The sequence below is a fragment of the Tamandua tetradactyla genome, chromosome 2 (assembly GCF_023851605.1).
Source record: "Tamandua tetradactyla isolate mTamTet1 chromosome 2, mTamTet1.pri, whole genome shotgun sequence".
Taxonomy (NCBI): domain Eukaryota; kingdom Metazoa; phylum Chordata; class Mammalia; order Pilosa; family Myrmecophagidae; genus Tamandua; species Tamandua tetradactyla.
The window spans coordinates 205,724,937-205,742,923 of NC_135328.1; the positions used below are offsets into that span (position 1 = coordinate 205,724,937).

Here is a 17,987-nt window from a genome sequence, read left to right on the forward strand (position 1 = left end):
TCCCCTAGTAGCTGTTCTGGAGGAGGAACTAAGACCCGCGCGTCTTACTAAGCCGCCATCTTCTCCGGAACTCTCTATTTCTCTTTTCAGTGTTTTCTGTGTTTGCCTCCTGTATTTTGGAGCATTCTGGCTTGGTGCATAAATATTTATGATTGTTATGTCTTCTTGTTGAATTCTTCCTTTTATTAATACATAGTGTCCTTCTTTGTCTCTTTTAACTGTTTTACATTTGAAGTCTAATTTGTTGGATATTAGTATAGCAACTCCTGCTCTTTTCTGATTGTTATTTGCATGAAATATCTTTTCCCAACCTTTCACTTTCAACCCATGTTTATCTTTGGGTCTAAGATATGTTTCCTGTGGACAGCATATAGATGAGTCCTGTTTTTTAATCCATTCTGCCAGTCATGTCTTTTGATTGGGGACCTTATGTCATTAACATTTAGTGCTATTACTGTACTGGTAGTACTTTCTTCTACTATTTAGCCTTTTGGATTTTATATGTCATATCTAATTTCCCTTCTTTTTACCTTTACTCATAGTCTTCCTTTCTACGCTCTTCTCCACACCTCATTCTTTTGTCTTTTTGTATCTGTCTCTAGTGCTCTCTTTAGTATTTCCTGCAGAGCTGGTCTCTTGGTCACAAATTCTCTCAGTGATTTTTTGTCTGAAAATGTTTTAATTTCTCCCTCATTTTTGAAGGACAATTTTGCTGGATATAGAATTCTTGGTTGGCAGTTTTTCTCTTTTAGTAATTTAAATATATCATCCCACTGTCTTCTCGCCTCCATGATTTCTGCTGAGAAATCTATGCATAGTCTTACCGGATTTCCCTTGTATGTGGTGGATTGCTTTCCTCTTGCTGCTTTTAAGATTCTTTCTCTTTGACCTCTGGCATTGTGATTAGTAAGTGTCTTGGAGTACGTCTATTTGGATCTATTCTCTTTGGGGTACACTGCACTTCTTGAATCTGTAATTTTAAGTGTTTCATAAGAGTTGGGAAATTTTCAGTGATAATTTCCTCCATTAGTTTTTCTCCTCCTTTTCCCTTCTCTTCTCCTTCTGGGACACCCACAACACGTATATTTGTGTGCTTCACATTGTCATTCAATTCCCTGAGTCCCTGCTCATATTTTTCCATTTTTTCCCTATAGTTTCTGTTTCCTGTTGGATTCCATATGTTCCAGCCTCCAGTTCACTAATCCTATGTTCTGCCTCTCGAAATCTACCATTGTAGGTTTCCATTGTTTTTTTCATCTCTTCTACTGGGCCGTTCATTTCCATAAGTTCTGTGATTTGTTTTTTCAGGCTTTCCATTCCTATTTTTTTGTTCATTCCTTGCCTTCTTTATATCCTCCCTCAATTCATTGATTTGATTTTTGATGAGGTTTTCCATGTCTGTTCGTATATTCTGAATTAATTGTTTCAGCTCCTGTATCTCATTTGAATTGTTGGTTTGTTCCTTTGATTGGGCCATATCTTTAATTTTCCTGGTGTGATTTGTTATTTTTTGCTGGTGTCTAGACATTTAATTACCTTAACTAGTTTATTCTGGAGATTTCTTTCACTTCTTTTACCTAGGGTTTTCTTGCTGGATGAATTTGTTGTCTATCTGTTCTTTGACATTCACTTCAGCTTTTTCTGGACCTCTAGCTTAGATTTTGTTTAACAGAGGAGAATTTTTCAGTTCTTGTTTTCTTGTTTCTTGCTGTGCTTGTATGGAGCCTTTGTCCCCCCAGCCTTAGGAGGGTCTATGTAGGTATTATAGACCACAGCCAGATTTTCCCAGGTCAAACTGGCCTCCTGTCAGGAGGAAGGAGTCACCTGCATCAGTTTTCCCTGAGGGTGAGACCCAGCAGGTTGAAAGACTTTCCTGTGAAGTCTCTGGACTCTGTTTTTCTTATCCTGCCTGGTATGTGGTGCTTGTCTGCCTGCAGGTCCCACCAGCATAAGATGATGCGGTACCTTTAACTTTGGCAGACTGTCCCTGGGGGGGGGGGGGGGCGTGGTGGAGACAGAGGAGAGGTTGTAGGCTGGTTTTAATGGCTTCAAATTACCAAGCCCTGGTGTCTGAATTCCTTAAGGGAGGGATTTCACCTGAGTTGGGCTTCACCCCTCCCCTGGGGAAGGCACAGGCTCCAGACAAGCCCTCAAAGGAGCTTGTTTCTGCCTATGCCTGGGGCAGTTGCAGCCTGAGAAGTCCTGCCTCTGTATCCAAATGCAGTCAAGCCTTTCTAGAAACACAGCCACAAAACCTCTGTTTCCTTTTTTTTTCTTTTTCCGTCAGCCATGCTGCCTTGGCGCTAGGGCAAAAATGAGTGACCTCCGCTTTGACCAGGTTCAGCTGAGCTGGGGGCCTATTTTTAGTACTCAGAATTTGTTAATTAATTCCACGATTGGTGTTTGGTTGGGCTCAGCCTCTGCTGCTGGTAAAGTTCCTTTCCTTTCCCCTCTGGGAAGCAGCCAGTTGGGGAGGGGTGCCGGCTGCTGCAGCTTGGGGAACTCATGGTTCTGGGGTGGCTCGCAGCCGGTCCAGCTGGTCCATACTGGGGTACGCTGTGTGTCCAGTCACTGACGTGGCCCCAGGAGCTGTTCTGTATGGTTTCTGATTATTTAGTAGTTGTTTTGGAAGATGAACTAAAACACGCATGTTGCTAAGCCACCGTCTTGGCCCTCTCAGGCTTAGCGTATCCTTTGCAGGGATAAGTTTCATATGAACAAACCCCAAGATTGAGGGCTCAGCCTATTGATTTGGGTATCCCCACTGCTTGTGAGAATATCAGGAATTCTACAAATGGGGAAGTTGAATTTTCCCCCTTTCTTGCCATTCCTCCAAGGGGACTTTGTAAGTACTTCTTCATTCACTGTTCAAATTACTCTGGGATTTATTGGGACCTCATACTGGACAAACCTACAAAATTGCATACCCTATTCAGGGTTCCATGTACTTATGGTGTTCAATTAACCTGTCCATATAAGTTATATTAGAAATGCACTAGTCAAAATATAATTTTTGTACCAAGTAAACACTTTTTGCTTTAGTCTCACACAGAAGTTGAACTTTTAAAATAATGAATGACCATCTATTTTCAACACTCTGCAATATTGACATTCTTTTGTTCTTCCTTGTGCAAAAACATTTTTTAATTTGTTACATTTAGTCACTATCATTGTACACTCTAGGCATTCCTTGATTATACCATCTTAGTCTTTATTGTTTATCTTTCCTTCTGGTTTCATATGTGCCCTTCTCCCTCTATCCTTCTCGCATTCAGCTTCATTCAGTGTACTTACATTATTGTGCTACAATCAGGTAGTATTTGCTATCCATTTCTGAATTTTTATAATCAGTCCTGTTGCAAAATCTGTATCCCTTCAGCTCCAATTACCCAATATCTACCCTATTTCTATTTCCTGGTGGCCTCTATTCTTAATTGAAAGTCTCCAAGTTCATTCATTTAGTGTTAGTTCATATCAGTGAGACCATACAGTGTTTGTCCTTTTGTTTCTGGCTAATCTCACTCAGCATAATGTCCTTAAGGTCCATCCACGTTGTTACATGCTTCATGACTCTATTCTGTCTTACAGCTGCATAATATTCCATCGTATTTATATACCACAGCTTGTTTAGCCACTTGTCTGTTGATGGGCATTTGGGCTGTTTCCATCTCTTGGCAATTGTAAATAATGATTCTATAAACATTGTTGTGCAAATGTCCATTTTTGTCCTTGCCCTCATGTCCTAGCAATGATATTGATGGGTCATATGGCAGTTCTATACATAGCTTCCTGAGGAACCACCAAACTGCCTTCCACAGTGGTTGTACCATTTGACATTCCCACAGTGGATCAGTGTGCCTTTTTCTCCACATCCTCTCCAGCACTTGTCATTTTCTGTTTTATTGATAATGGCCATTCTGGTGGGTGTGAGATAATATCTCATTGTGGTTTTGATTTGCATTTCCCTAATAGCCAATTAAGTGGAGCATCTTTTCACGTGCCTTTTAGCCATTTGTATTTCCTCTTCTGAGAAGTGCCTGTTCATGTCTTTTGCCTATTTTGTAATTGGGTTTTTTGTCTTTTTGTTGTTGAGTTGAATAATCTCTTTATATATTCTGGATACTAGACTCTTACCTGATATGTCATTTCCAAATATTGTCTCCCATTTTGTAGGCTGTCTTTTTACTTTCTTGACAAATCAATAAAGCATACCATAAAGCATTACTATGCTTTATGGTATTTTTGTCATGCAATTTTAAATTTTTTATTTTGTTAAATTTGTTAAATTGATCAACTTTTTTTCGTTATTGAATATATATTTTGAGTTGAACGTTCACTCATATTTTTTTCTAGAACTTGTATGTATTTTATATCTAAATCTCTTATCCATTCGGGATTAAGGAAGGACAACTGAGTGCATTCCCCTAAGATCAGTGTATATGAGGAACGGATTCAGTGTTATCTTGTCCATATGGCTATCCATTTATCCCAACACCATTTTTCCAAAAGTCCTTTTTTCTTCCCCCACTGACTTAAGATGTTGCCTTTATTGTATACTAAATTTCTAAGTGCACTTAGATGCATTTCTGGATATTTAATTCAGTTCTCTTGCTCTATCTAGACATGTACCAATACCAGCTACTTTGTTTAAAATACAGAGACTTTATAATATGTTTCATGATCTCATAGGGCTATCCTCCCACATGCTTTTCTTTTCCAAGCCTCTCTGGATATTCTTTTTTGTTTTTTTCTCCAAAATAACTTTATAAAAAGTTGGGCTAGTTCGAAAGAAAATAAAGGAATAATGAAATTTGGAGGCAATCAATTTATATTTTTACATTAGCTTGAAAGTATCGATCCCTATAAGATTGGATTTTCCTACCCAGGACCATGGTATTTTTATTATTAGTTAAGGGCAATTTTTATGTTATTCAGAAGTGCTTAATAAATTTCCTCATAGATATTTTGACGTTTCTTGTTAATTTTTACACCTAGGTATTTTATTTTATTGGCTTTCCCATATAGGTGTTCTCTTCCATTATAATTTCTAACTGGATTTTTTTTGTAAAATGAAGGGTATTGATTTGCAAGGGTATCATTAAAAATCATTGTGAAATGGAAGAGGAGAGAGCACTTACAAACTCATTCTATGAGGCTATTATTACCCTGATACCAAAAACAAAGGCATTACAAAAAAAAGAAATCTACAGACTAATATTTCTTATTAAAATAGATGTAAAAATCCTCAAAAATATGAGGAAAACAAATCCAACATATTAAAAGGATTATACACCACAATAAAATTGATTTTATACCAGGAATGCAAGGTTGGCTTAGCATCCAAAAATCAATTATTGTAATACACCAAATAAATAGAATAAAAAACATGATCATTTTAATAAGCACAAAAAATCATTTGACAAAATTCAGTACACTCAAAAACTAGGAATAGAAGGGAACTTCAGCCTGATAAAGGTATTTAAACCACAGTTAGCATCACACTTAACGAAGGACAACTGAATGCATTCCCCTAAGATCAGCAACAAGACCAGATGTCTTCTCTCACTACTTCTGTTCATCATTGAACTGGAACGTTCTTGCCAGGGCAATTAAGAAGTTAATGAAATAAAAAGCATTCAGACTGGAAAGGAAGAAGTAAAACTAACTCTATTTGTAGGGGACATGATTCTACATATAGAAAATTCCAAGGAATCCACTTTTTGAAACCTATTAGAACCAATAAACAAGTTCAGCAATGTTCTAGGACACAAGCTAAAAAAAAAAAAAACAATTGTGTTTCTATATACGTACATTGAACAATGTGAAAATAAATTTAAGAAAACAATTCTTTATACAATAGCATCAAAAAGAATCTATCTCACACCATATACAAAAATTAAAGTCAAAATGGATCAACGACCTAAAAAAAGGAGTCAAAACTAGAAAAAAGAAGAAAACATAGAGAAATATCATTAAGATCTTCTATAGGCAATGGATTCTTAGCCTTTGCACAAAAAGCACAAGCAACAAAGGAAAAAGAAATAGATAAAATGGACTTAATTTTTCTCATCAAAAATTAAAAGCCTTTGTGCATCAAAGGGCATTATCAAGAAAGTGAAAAGACAGCCAGCATAATGGGACAAAATATTTGGAAATCATATATCTGATAAGGATTTAATATCCTTGAACTACAACTTAACAACAAAAAGACAAACAGCCCAAATTAAAAATGGGTAAAGGACTTGAAAGACATTTCTCCAAAGAAAATATACAATTAGCTAATAAACATGAAAAGATGCTCAACATTACTAGTCACTAGGGAACTGCAGATCAAACCACAATGAGATACCACCTCACACCCACGGGATGGCTACTGTTTAAAAAAACAAAATGGAAAGTAGGAAGTGTTAGAGAGAATGTGGAGAAACAGGAATCCTGTACATTGTTGGTAGGAATGTAAAATGGTGCAGCCACTGTGAAAAGCAGTTTAGCGGTTCCTCAGAAAGCTAAGTATAGAACTACCACCTTACAATCCCCCTTCTGGGATATACCCCCCAAAATTGAAAGCAGGAACTCAAACAGATACCTGCCAATGTTCATGGCAGCATTTCTCACATTAGCCAAAAGGTGAAGCCTCCCCCATCAAGTGCCCATCACCAGATGAATGGATAAACAAAATGTGGTGTGTCCAAAAGGGGAGTATTTTGAACTGTAGAAGGAATGAAGTTCTAATACATGCTGCAACATGGATGAACCTTGAAGACATAATGTTCAGAGATATTGTATGATTCCACTTCTATTAAATAACTAAAATATGCAAATCCATAGAGTCAGAAAGTAGACTACAGGTTACTAGGGGTAGAGGTGGAGAGGAAAGGAGAGCTAATGTTTAATGGATACAGGTTTCTCTTGAGAGTGATGGAAAATTTTGATAATGAATGGTGGTGATGGTAGCACAATATATGAATGTATTTAATACCACTGACTTGTATGTTTAAAAGTGGCTAAATGGGAAATTTTATGTTCTGTACTTATTCTAGTTTGCTAGCTGCCGGGATATGATGTACCAGAAACAGAATGGCTTTTAAAAAGGGGGAATTTAATAAGTTGCTAGTTTACAGTTCTAAGGCCGAGAATATGTTCCAATTAAAACAAACCTATAGAAATGTCCAATTTAAGGCATCCAGGGAAACATACCTTTGAAGATGGCTGATGACATTAAGGGTTTCTCTCTCAGCTGGAAGGGCACATGGTGAAGTCTGCTAGCGATCTCTCCTGGCTTCTTGTTTCATGAAGCTCCCCAGGAGGTGTTTTCCTTCTTCATCTCCAAAAGTCACTCGCTGGCGAACTCTCTGCTTCATGGTTCTGTGGCATTCTCCTCGTTCTCAAAAGGAACTCTCTACTTCTCGTGGCTACGTCATTGTGTCGTCATTCTCTGCTCTCAGAATCTCAAAGGTCGCTGGCTGGTGGGCTCTGTGGTTCTCTCGAACCTGTGGCTCTGCTTGGCTCTGCTGTGGCTTTCTCGTCATTCTCAAAGGCATTCTCTCTGAAAATGTCCCCTCTTTTATAGGATCCCAGTAAACTAATCAAGACCCACTTAGAAAGGTAGAGACACGTCTCCATCTAATCAAGTTTAATACTCACAGTTGATTGAGTCAAATCTCCATGGAGATAACCTTATCAGGTTTCCAAGTACTGAATAGGGATTAGAAGAATCCATTCCTCCTGCAAGATTGATTAGGATTAAAACATGGCTTTTCTAAAGTATATAAATCCTTTCAAACTGGTATAGTACCTGTTCCCACAATAAAACTTTCAAAAGACTTAGGAATAAATTTAAGAAAAGAAGTGTAAATCATACCCTCCCAAAACTATAAAAATTTATTTTGTTGAAAGAAATTAAAGACCTAAGTATATGGAAAGATGTCCCTTGTTCATTGATTAGAAGACTTAATATTGGTAAGATGGTAATACTCCTCAAATTGAACTATAGATTCAGTGCAATTCCTAGTAAAATTCCAGCTGGCTTCTTTGTAGAAGTTGACAAGTTGATCCTGAAATTCATATGAAAATGCAGTGGTCCCCAAATAGCCAGAACAATATTGTAAAATACAAACAAAGTTGGAAGACTCTCTTCCTGACTTCAAAACTTACTAAAAAGCTACAGTAATCAAGACAATGTGGCACTAGCATAAGGTTAGACATGTAGTCAGTGGAATAGAATTGAGAGTCCAGAAATGAACCCTCTCATCTACAGCCAACTGATTTCCAATAAGGTTGCCACGACATTCAATAAATGGTTCTGGGACAAGACTGGATTTCTAGGTGCAAAAGAATGATGTTGGACCCCTTACCTATCATATACATAATGAACTCAAAATAGACCAGAAACCTAAATGTAAGAGTTAAAATTCTTAGAGGAAAACATAGGTGTAAATCTTCATTACCTTGAACTTGGCAATGGTCTCTTGGGTGTGATACTAAAAGCACAAGCAATAAAAGAAAAAGTAAATGGTACTTCATCAAAATTAAAAACGTTTGTACTTCAAACGATACCATCAAGAAAGAGAAGACAACTCACACAATGAAAGAAAATATGCACAAATCATATATCTGATAAGGGACTTGGATCTAGAACATATAAAGAGCTCTTACAACTCAATAATAAAAAGACAGATAGCCCAGCTGAAAAATGGGCAAAGGATCTGAATAGACATTTTTCCAAGAAAATGTACAAGTGGTCAATAAGCAGGTGAAGAGATGCTCAACATTGTTAGTCACCAGGGAAATGAAAATCAAACCCACAATGAGACACCACTTCACATCCACTAGGAGGTGATCATAATCAAAATGACAGATATTTACAAAGGTTGATGAGGATATGGAAAAACTGGAACCCTCATATATTTCTGCTGGGTATGTAAAATGATGCAGCTGCTGAGAAAAACAGCCTGGCAAAGGTTAAACAGAGAGTTACTGTAAGTTACCATGGCAATTTCACTCCTAGGTATATATCCAAGAGAAAAACAAACATGTCCACGCAAAAACTTGTACACAGATGTTCATAGCAGCATTAATCATAATGGACAAAAAGTGGAAATAATAAACTCATGAATGGAAAAATAAAATGTGGCATACCCATACAGTGGAATTCTATTTAGCACTTAAGGTGTGCTGGTTTGAAAGGAAGTGTGCCCCCTAAGAAGAGCCATGTTTTGGTATAGATCTTATTTCTTAGGGGTAGAGTGGTCTCTATTCAATGCTGTATGTTTTCAGCTGTGGTGAGATCATCTCCCTGGTTGATGTGATTTGGTTAAGAATGGTTGTTAAACTGGATTAGGGATGACATGTCTCTGCCCATTTGGGTGGGTCTTGATTGGTTTCTGGGGTCCTGTAAAGGAGGAAACATTTTGGAGAATGAGAGATTCAGAGAGATTCAGAGAGAGCAGAGAATGCTACAGCACCACGAAGCGGAGAGTCCACAGGCCAGCGACCTTTGGAGATGAAGGGGAAGGACGCCTCCCGGGGGAGGACGCCTCCCGGGGAAGCCAGGAGACAGGGCTAGCGGATGGCACCGTCTTCACCATGTGCCCTTCCAGCCGGGAGGGAGGACCTGACTGTGTTCACCATGTGCCTTCTCACTTGAGGGAGAGACCCTGAACTGTATCAGCCTTCTTGAACCAAGGTATCTTTCCCTGGATGGATGTCTTAGATTGGACATTTCTTTAGACTTGTTGTAATTGGGACATTTTCTCGGCCTTAGAACTGTAAACTTGCAACTTATTAAATTCCCCTTGTTAAAAGCCATTCTGTTTTTGGTATATTGCATTCCGGCAGCTAGCAAACTAGAACAGAAGGTATGAAGTTCTGACACACATTGAATGGATGAACCTTGAAAACTTTATGCTAAGTGAAAGAAGCCAGTGACAAAACACTTCACAGTATCTGATTCCATTTTATATGAAATGGCCAGAATAGGCAAATCTATAGAGACAAAAAGTAGATTAGTTGTAGATATATAGTAGGCAGAAAGTGGGAGTTGAAGAGGAAATGGGAAGGGACTGCTCACAGATATTGGGTTTTTTTTTTTTTTGAGGGGAAGTGATGAAAGTGTTCTAAAATGTAAAGTAGTAATGGCTACACAACTCTGAATATACTTAAAAGTATTGAACCATAAACTTTAAATGAGTGCATTTATGATATGCGAATAGTATCTCAATAAAGCTGTTATAAAAATCTTTGTGAAGACTTCAGATATACAAAACTACATAAAGATGTTTACCATGAACACCATGTATCCACAACCCACCTGAAGAAATGGAGCAATCTCGATTCAGTTGAAGCCCCTCCCTGATGGCTCCCCTACCCCACCATCGCCCAGTACCCCAACAAGTATCCTCTATTCTCAGTTTGGTGATGATCATTCCCAAGAATTGAATGCACCTTTCTTTACTAATCTGACTGTACCTGCTCTGTGAGGAAATGGACTGAGTACCTGGGGCTGTTAGGGCTCCGGGAAGGTATGGCTGCAGTTGGAGCTGGCAGTCCCCTGGGACTAGGAGAGAATGGAGGGCCAGTCTGGCAGACCTGGCAGGACACCGATAGAGTCTTGAGAGTTTATGGCTGTTCCTCCCCTTAGAAAAACCATCTGTGCAACTCTATGGGGATTTTTAGGACTGTGGTAGCTACAGTGTTTTGGGGGTACTTCTAAAAGCCTCCTGAATCAAATGTGATGGAGGGGTGGCTTTTTGCAGAACTATGGACACAACAGGGGGTCATCTAAGTTCTGGGTGGAGAGAAAGGAGGGTGAGTGAGTGGATGGAGGGATCAGTGGGTGGACAGGATGGTGGAGGAATGGATGGGAAGAACGGGTGGAGGGGTGGATTAGAGAACGAAGGATGAGTGGCCGGCTGGAAGAACAGTGAGTGGATGGGATGGTCAGATGGCTGGGCAAGGTGTCTTTTTCCTTCTCACTGTTCGCCATTCTTTGCTTTCAGCTTCGGGCAGCAGAGGTGGAGATCAAAGATCTGCAGTCAGAGTTTGAGCTGGAGAAGATTGATTACTTGGCCACCATCCGCAGGCAGGAGCGTGACTTCCTGCTCTTCCAGCAGCTGCTGGAGCAGGTGCAGCCCCTGATCCGCCGTGACTGTAACTACAGCAACCTGGAGAAGATTAGGCGCGAGTCTTCCTGGGATGAGGACAATGGCTTCTGGAAGATCCCTGAGCCCATCATCATAAAAACCAGCCTCCCAGTAGGTCAGGAGCTTGGCCGTCCCCAGAGTCCTCAAGTCCCCCCGCCCACTCTATCCTGCAGACCGACAGGGAGCCCTAGGCCCTCCCTGCAGTGGTGGGTGCAGCAGACACGTGATCCTGGGTACCCGAGATGGTGGAGACCTGAGGGAATGGTTGTTCTGTGGGCTGTAATTCTGGCTCCACCCCTCCCTCCTGACTTCTTTGGGCTTACTCTCCATCTCGGAACTGGGGGTTAATAGCAGGATGTTCCCTGGAGATTGCTGGGAGGATTAACGTATAAATGTGGAACCCTTGGAGCAGTGCCTGGCACAGAGTCAATGCTCAGTGCCATTTATTATTATCATCATTGTCTATATTTCATTCTCTAAGAATCCTACAAGGGACAGAGAACAAAGATTATTATACCTGTTTTATGTATGAGGAAATGGAATCTCAGAGAGTTAAGTGACATATCCAGAGTCCCAATCAGCAGTGAATTGTAAACTGGGAGTAGAAGCCAGCCGTTCAGAGGTCCAGGCTTGGTTTAACTTCTGCTTTTGCCACTGAGCTCCTGTTTGGCCTTGTCCCTTTCTGAGCTTCATCCCCTCCATTTTTACAAAGAAGGGATTGGACAAAGTGATACTGAAGGTCCCTGCCTCCGATGAGTCTCGAGAGTAATGGCAGACCTTGCTGGGACCCTTTCTCCAGCCACACATCTGGCTCTGCCCTATCAGGGAGTGGCAGGCTCCTACATCCCACAGGGTCCCCATCGGTCCTCCCTGCTTAGAGGATTCATCTGGTCCTACATCTCTAATGTTTATTGATAGCCACTGACACCCATCCCTGCTGAGACTCCAGACAGCTCAGTTGCCCATAAGCTCTGGGTAGCCGCATACCTTTCCATGGCCCCCTGCCAACCTCCTGTCCTGCCTGAAAGCAGGGAACGGCTTCTTTGGCACCTGCACCCTGCTGTGGTCTGCTTCCCAAAGTCATCCTTTGGTGTGGGCTGGGGATATGTCCACCACTGGCCTCCAAGCTTAGTGGGGCCTGACCCTCCACCTCGGGGAGAGTCCTGACCCTCCACCTCGGGGAGAGTCCTGACCCTCCACCTCGGGGAGAGTCCTGCCCCTTAACCTGCCATCCTGCCCCGGGCACCTGGCGGCAGTGACTTCAGCTTTTATCTTCTCATAGCAGTTTCAACAGGGCCACAGAACAAGCCAGTCCGTAAAACCTCTGCAGCAGACAACGGAGAACCAGGCATGGTAAGGCACAGTACAGTGGGCCAGTGGTAAGGGAACTGGGCTTCTCCTTTTATCCCGCTGAAGGCTTAAAGCATGGGGATGGGCCTGGGTCCTGTTCTGTGTAACCCCATTGGCACTGAGACCCTGACTCCCCTCTGGCCCTCATTCTAGGGCACTTAAGGGCCTAAAGACCAGAGGGAAGGCCGATGGTTCAAGGTGGTCCATCTTGTTGAATGACAGTGGCTTCTACTTTAAACCAGAGGACGAGCAGCATGTCCTTGTTCCTTGGGTCCCTCTGGTGTCCTCAGACCAAGGAAGGTCTGCAAAGGGTTCTTTAAGCAGTATTTGGGATCCTCAAGTCATTTCATTTCATTTTATTTTCATAGCTCCCATATTTTGTATTACACAAGAAATATATGTCCTTAAACCAATATGATTTAAATCATACTCGGTAAACATTTTCCATAAAGGGCCAGACAGTAAATATTTTCAGTTTTGTGGGCCCTATACTCTGTCACAAGTATTCAGCTCTACACTTATATCATAAATACAGTTACATTTGTTACATAAATGAATAGGTGTGGCTGTATTTCAAAAAACCTTTATTCACAAAACAGGCTATTGGCCAGATTTGATCTGTAATTTCCCAATCCCTGCCTTACACCATTCCAGATGGTTCCCCACAGAGTGCACATTTACAGTCATGAGAAGGCCATTCATAGGTTAGTGAATCCCAGCCGAGCATTTCTGCCTGAGCCAAGCATCTCAGTTTAGGGTGGCCACAAGAAATTTCTCATGCTCGTCTAAAGCTCTGATTGCTGCTTTTGATAGCTTAACTTCATAAATAAGGAGAAGTTGTTGCTGGAAAAAAAGTCATAACCTGGGGCCACAAAGGTTATAGTATTCAAAATAGTTATAGTTCCAAGTGATAGATACCCAAAGCAAACCATCATGAGCAAAATAGGGAATTTGTTGGTTCATCTAAGCAGTTCATCACAGCAGTTCATCTAACTGGGCTAGTTTCAGGAATGGTTGGGCTAAGGGCTCAAGCAACATCAGAGTTCTATGACTTTCCTTGCCTCTTGGTTCTGCTTCCCTTGGTATGCTAGCTTCAGCTCCTGCAGGCTTTCTCCACGAGGCAGGAACGGTGGCTGCCAGCTGTTCATGAGCCAAAAGGAAGAGAGATCCATCCCCTTAAAGCATCCTTAAACCAGAGCGTGTGTAAAGATACTGATTGGCTCTGCTGGGCATGGGCCTCCTCTTGGACCAGTTACCATGTCCAGGAAGATTCAGTTTTGTGTAAGCTCAGTCTGTCTGGGTCAGATGCCCACCTGCATAGCAAAGGGGGATGGGAGGGTAAATGATAGTTCCCTAAAGCTTGTCAAGTGCAAGAGGGGTCGTTCCCTAAAGGAAGAGAGACAGGCTGAAGAAAACAATTCCACTACAGCAGCAAAGAAGAATCCTTGGTGACAAAAAGGTTGGGACTCCAGTTATAATGGTGCTAAGTGTCCCTGTGAGCTGAGTACTGCATTACCTATTCTATAAATAGGTTTGGGGTGTGTAGTGTCACCCTTGCTCTTGGTTGCACTTTAGAGGACTCAACCAGGAAACAAGGCACTTCCCATCCCAAGGACTGGGAGCTGGGGCGTAGGCTTGGCTGGATACTGTGTGTCCCCTGCCCTGGGCTGCCTGAGACTCTAGCCGAGGAGCCTCGAGTTGGTGATAGGGCCGTGACTGCTCCAGCACCGGGACACAGGCTAGGAGAGGCTCAGGGCAGCCTCCTCTCACCGGGCTTCCAGAGACTATTGAGCCTGAGGTTAGGAGCTGAGATTAGGATTGCACAGGCGGGTGGCCTTTCCCCACAAGGCTCTGTAACCTCAGCAGGAAGAAGACCGCTACAAGCTGATGCTCAGTCGGAGCGACAGTGAAAATATTGCCAGCAACTACTTCCGACCCAAGCGGGCCAGCCAAATCCTCAGCTCAGACCCCATGAGGAGCCTCAGTAAGTGTCCCCTGCCCACAGGTACCTCTTCTCCAGCCCTTCCCTGGCACCAGGCCACCGGCCCTGCACTCACTAGGAGAGGAGCAACGGGCTGGATGACTCCCCAGGGTTAGATGAGATGGGGCCGGGAGCTGGCCCAGCGAGGCCTTCGGTGCAGACTCTCCTCTTGCCTCTGCCCCTTCCTGTCCGTGAGGCAGCGCTGTGCCAGCCTTGCCCGGGTCCCTAGCACACAGCAGGCCCTCGAAACATGGCTCAGGACCCTAGCACAGGGCTGGCCTTCTCCACCTGAGGGAGGTTCACTTTCCTCTGTCACGGGCCACTGAGCCAAGAGGGGATGAAAAGGCCACAAAAGCAAAACAGAGTTTTAAAAGCAAGAATGGAAAATCACTTCATTATTCTGCTTTTGAAATTAAAACCAAAGACCACAGAACTTCCAACAACATATCATTTAAAAGGCAAATCTTAGTTCTCTGTTGAGCTTACTGAAGAGACAGAGTGGATGGAGTTGGGGAACAAGGGGGAAAAACAGGACGGGAAAGAAACTGGCATCCTCTGAGTGCCTGGTTTTGGGTCCATGTTACAGACAAGGACACAGGCTCAGAAGTGAAGCAAACTTGCCTACAGTTATGCTTGTGGGAAGTGGTGGAGCTGGGCTCTGAACCTAGGCTTGTACGGCATTAGGTTACAGGCTGCCTTATGCTGAGGCATTACGAGTCAAACTCCCAGCCCAGCTCCTTGGCTGCAGATGCAGTGCAGGGTCTGGGGCCCTTGGCTGGGTGGGGCTGGAATGTTTCGTCTTTGTTGCCTGCACTCCTGGTTTACTGGCACTTTCTGCCCCTCTTCTCCACAGTGCATCACAACTCGCCACCAGGCCTCAGCTCCCCGCTCAGCAGCAGTTCTGCCATCTCACCCACCCAGGTTCCCGAGATGCCCCAGCCCCGGCCCTTCCGCCTCGAATCCCTCGACATCCCCTTCACCAAGGCCAAGCGTAAAAAAAGCAAAAGCAACTTTGGCAGTGAGCCTCTGTGAACACAGCTGCCCGCTGCTGCCCTGCCTTGGAGCTTCCTTGAGACTGCTAGGCCCTCCCAGGGCAGCCCCAGCCAGGCCTCCCCACACCTGCCCACCACAGAGGGGAACCCTCAGCCCTGGGAAGATACTTTCCCTTCCCTGTGCTCCAGAGAGCTCGCCCAGGGCTAAGCCTCTGCAGAAACCCCCTTGGAGAGGCCTGCTCTGGCTTTCACACCACAGCAGTGTTCCATCTGCCCACCTGCCGAGCCTGCTGTCTGTGCCACTGTATTGATCTCTGCCTCGATGGGCTCAGAAACCATGGCCCTACCTGAGCCCACCACAGGCCTTCACCGGCAGCCCCATACAGCGTGCGGCCCCTCCAGTGTTGACGCAGCAGAACATCTTGGCGATTGAGAATTGTTACTTCCAACAGAAATCATGGAGCAACTGATCCATTCTGCCTGCTGCTGGCTAGTCTGCGGCCAAAGGCCACTTCACATTAAGCTGCCCCAATAAACTGCCTTTTAAGGACGACTGCCCTTCCCTGACCCTCTGACAGGCCCCTCCCAGCCATGGCTGCCTGGCCTTTGTGGGGAAGCTGTGTGTGGAGCAGGGGTTCTTAGCTCCCTGGAGCCTCTAGAACACAGGGGCTCCAGTGGGTCTGCAAGCACTTGCAAACCGAGTACAAGTATATATTTTATGGGGAGAGCATATGAACTTCTGTTTGATGATTCTCAAAGGATCCCATGACCCAGGAAAAGCAGAGACCCTGTTTTTGAAAATAGAGGCCATGTCTTGCTAAGGCCAGGAAAAGGCCTAGGGGTTGACAGTCCTTACAACCGGAAACGAATCTAGGCCATCCCAGATGCCTAGGACACACCCTTCTCCTTGCCCAGTGTATCCCAGGCCTGCTAAGTGGGCTGTCTCACTATCAGAGGGAAAAGCCTGGGCTTTTGTGCCACCCGAAGCCTCACTTTACTCTCTGAGCCTCATCTGTGAAATGCGGATTATACTCACCTCATAGAATTATTGTGGGAGTTAAAAGAGTAGGTAAAGCTTGTGGCCCATAGTAGGTGCACCACTTTAGCTCCCCTCATTCCTTCTCCCTATTTTAGGTCCATTACTGTGATAGGCCCCCACAAGGCACGTCTGGACCAGTGCACTCACACTCTGGAGAAGCTAGGGTGGAAAGTGCTTAGAGGCAGGCTGCAGAGCCTCCTTTGAGCCAAAGGGCCAGGCCAAGGCAGTATCAGGTCTTTATGGAGAATAAAAAGTATGCTTCTGGGGCAGGCTACAGTGGCTTAGCAGGCAAAGTGCTTGCCTGCCATGCTGGAGACCTGGGTTCGATTTCCAGTGCCTGCCCATGCCAAAAAAAAAAAAAAAAAAAAAAAAAAAAGAGTATGCTTCTGAAGGGAGCAGCATTGGCTGGGCTCCCATACAGGGTGGGAGTGTGGGGAGGGTGCTTCTGGTAGTGAGAGCTGTGTGAGCAGAAGCTTGGAGGTGGGGAGGAGGCTGGAGGATACCTGTTCCACGGATGTGTGGAACTCATCACTTCATCAAGATGAGTAAAAGTGAAGAGCCTGTGGGGGCCGCTGAGCTTTGGCAGGATCTTAAGCAAGGGGCTGAGTTTGAGTTGGATTGATCTTAGATCGTCTGCAGAAGAGTTGGAGAGCTTGGCAACTGTGCAGGAGTTAGGGGTGAGAGACCTATTTTGGGGTTACCTAGTGAGAGGAGGGAGGAAGTACAATGAGACTCTTGCAGAACAAGTGTAACAGGTCAGAAAACTGCCACTTTCTCTCGCCACAATAACATTCACCATCCACCCCTAGATTGTAGTTGGGACCCACAGAACAGCTTAAGTCTTGGAGCTGCTTATGGTAGATTTTACTTCGACCTGTGTGAGGTGAGCCGGGCGGTCTCTTTGTCAGCCTAGATGGGGTGGGAGCCAGCATTTTATGGAGGGGATGCTTAGTCTCACTTGGCATTAACGCGTCAAAACCTGCTTTAGTCCTCACACGGGCCGAGAGAGGAGATAATTAAATGGCCATCCCAAAGGCACACACAGTGCTGGACCGAGCTATTATCCCTACTTCCTGATGAGGAATCTGGCCTGGAGAGAAGCGGAATGCCCGGTAACAGGACTAGTGAGTGATGGGGCTTGGAAACTGATTCCACGGCTAGACCTGCCGCTAGTCTACGCTGCCTCCAGCGTGGCCACCCGGCAGGCCAGACCAGCCTTGTCGCAAGACCCCGGGTCCATGAGGTTCATAACGCCCGGTCCCTGATCCTATTCCTACAGCCCCTTCCTCCCTGGAGATGGTGGAGGGGAGCCCTGATTCCTAGTCCCGAGTCTGTCCTGGGATTCGTTATGGGACATCGCCAGTGAGGATAGAGGACGTGATCCGAATTGGCCGCCGACACCGCCCCAGATCCCTTCCGGGACACGCCAGTCAAGCCCGGGAAGGCCAAAGCGGGTGCAGCGGAGAAGCCGGACACATCTCTGG

At 44.0% G+C, this 17,987-nt stretch overlaps 1 protein-coding gene across 12 annotated transcripts in view; it reads left to right on the plus strand.

The window, feature by feature from the left end:
• KIF17 (kinesin family member 17) overlaps window positions 1-16,218 on the plus strand; it is a 113,437-nt gene extending 97,219 nt beyond the window's left edge. For 3 of the 12 annotated variants that reach the window (XM_077150998.1, XM_077151011.1, XM_077151009.1), the window contains 4 exons: window positions 10,998-11,256; window positions 12,424-12,494; window positions 14,355-14,475; window positions 15,326-16,217. In XM_077150998.1, the coding sequence (XP_077007113.1) occupies window positions 10,998-11,256; window positions 12,424-12,494; window positions 14,355-14,475; window positions 15,326-15,504 (630 nt within the window). In that variant the 3' untranslated portion in view covers window positions 15,505-16,217. Of the gene's footprint in view, window positions 1-10,997; window positions 11,257-12,423; window positions 12,495-13,582; window positions 13,773-14,354; window positions 14,476-15,325 lie in introns of those variants that run through there. The other 9 variants (XM_077151001.1, XM_077151004.1, XM_077151002.1 and 6 more) reach the window with 7 other exon arrangements.
• The last annotated feature ends 1,769 nt before the right edge of the window (window positions 16,219-17,987 follow it).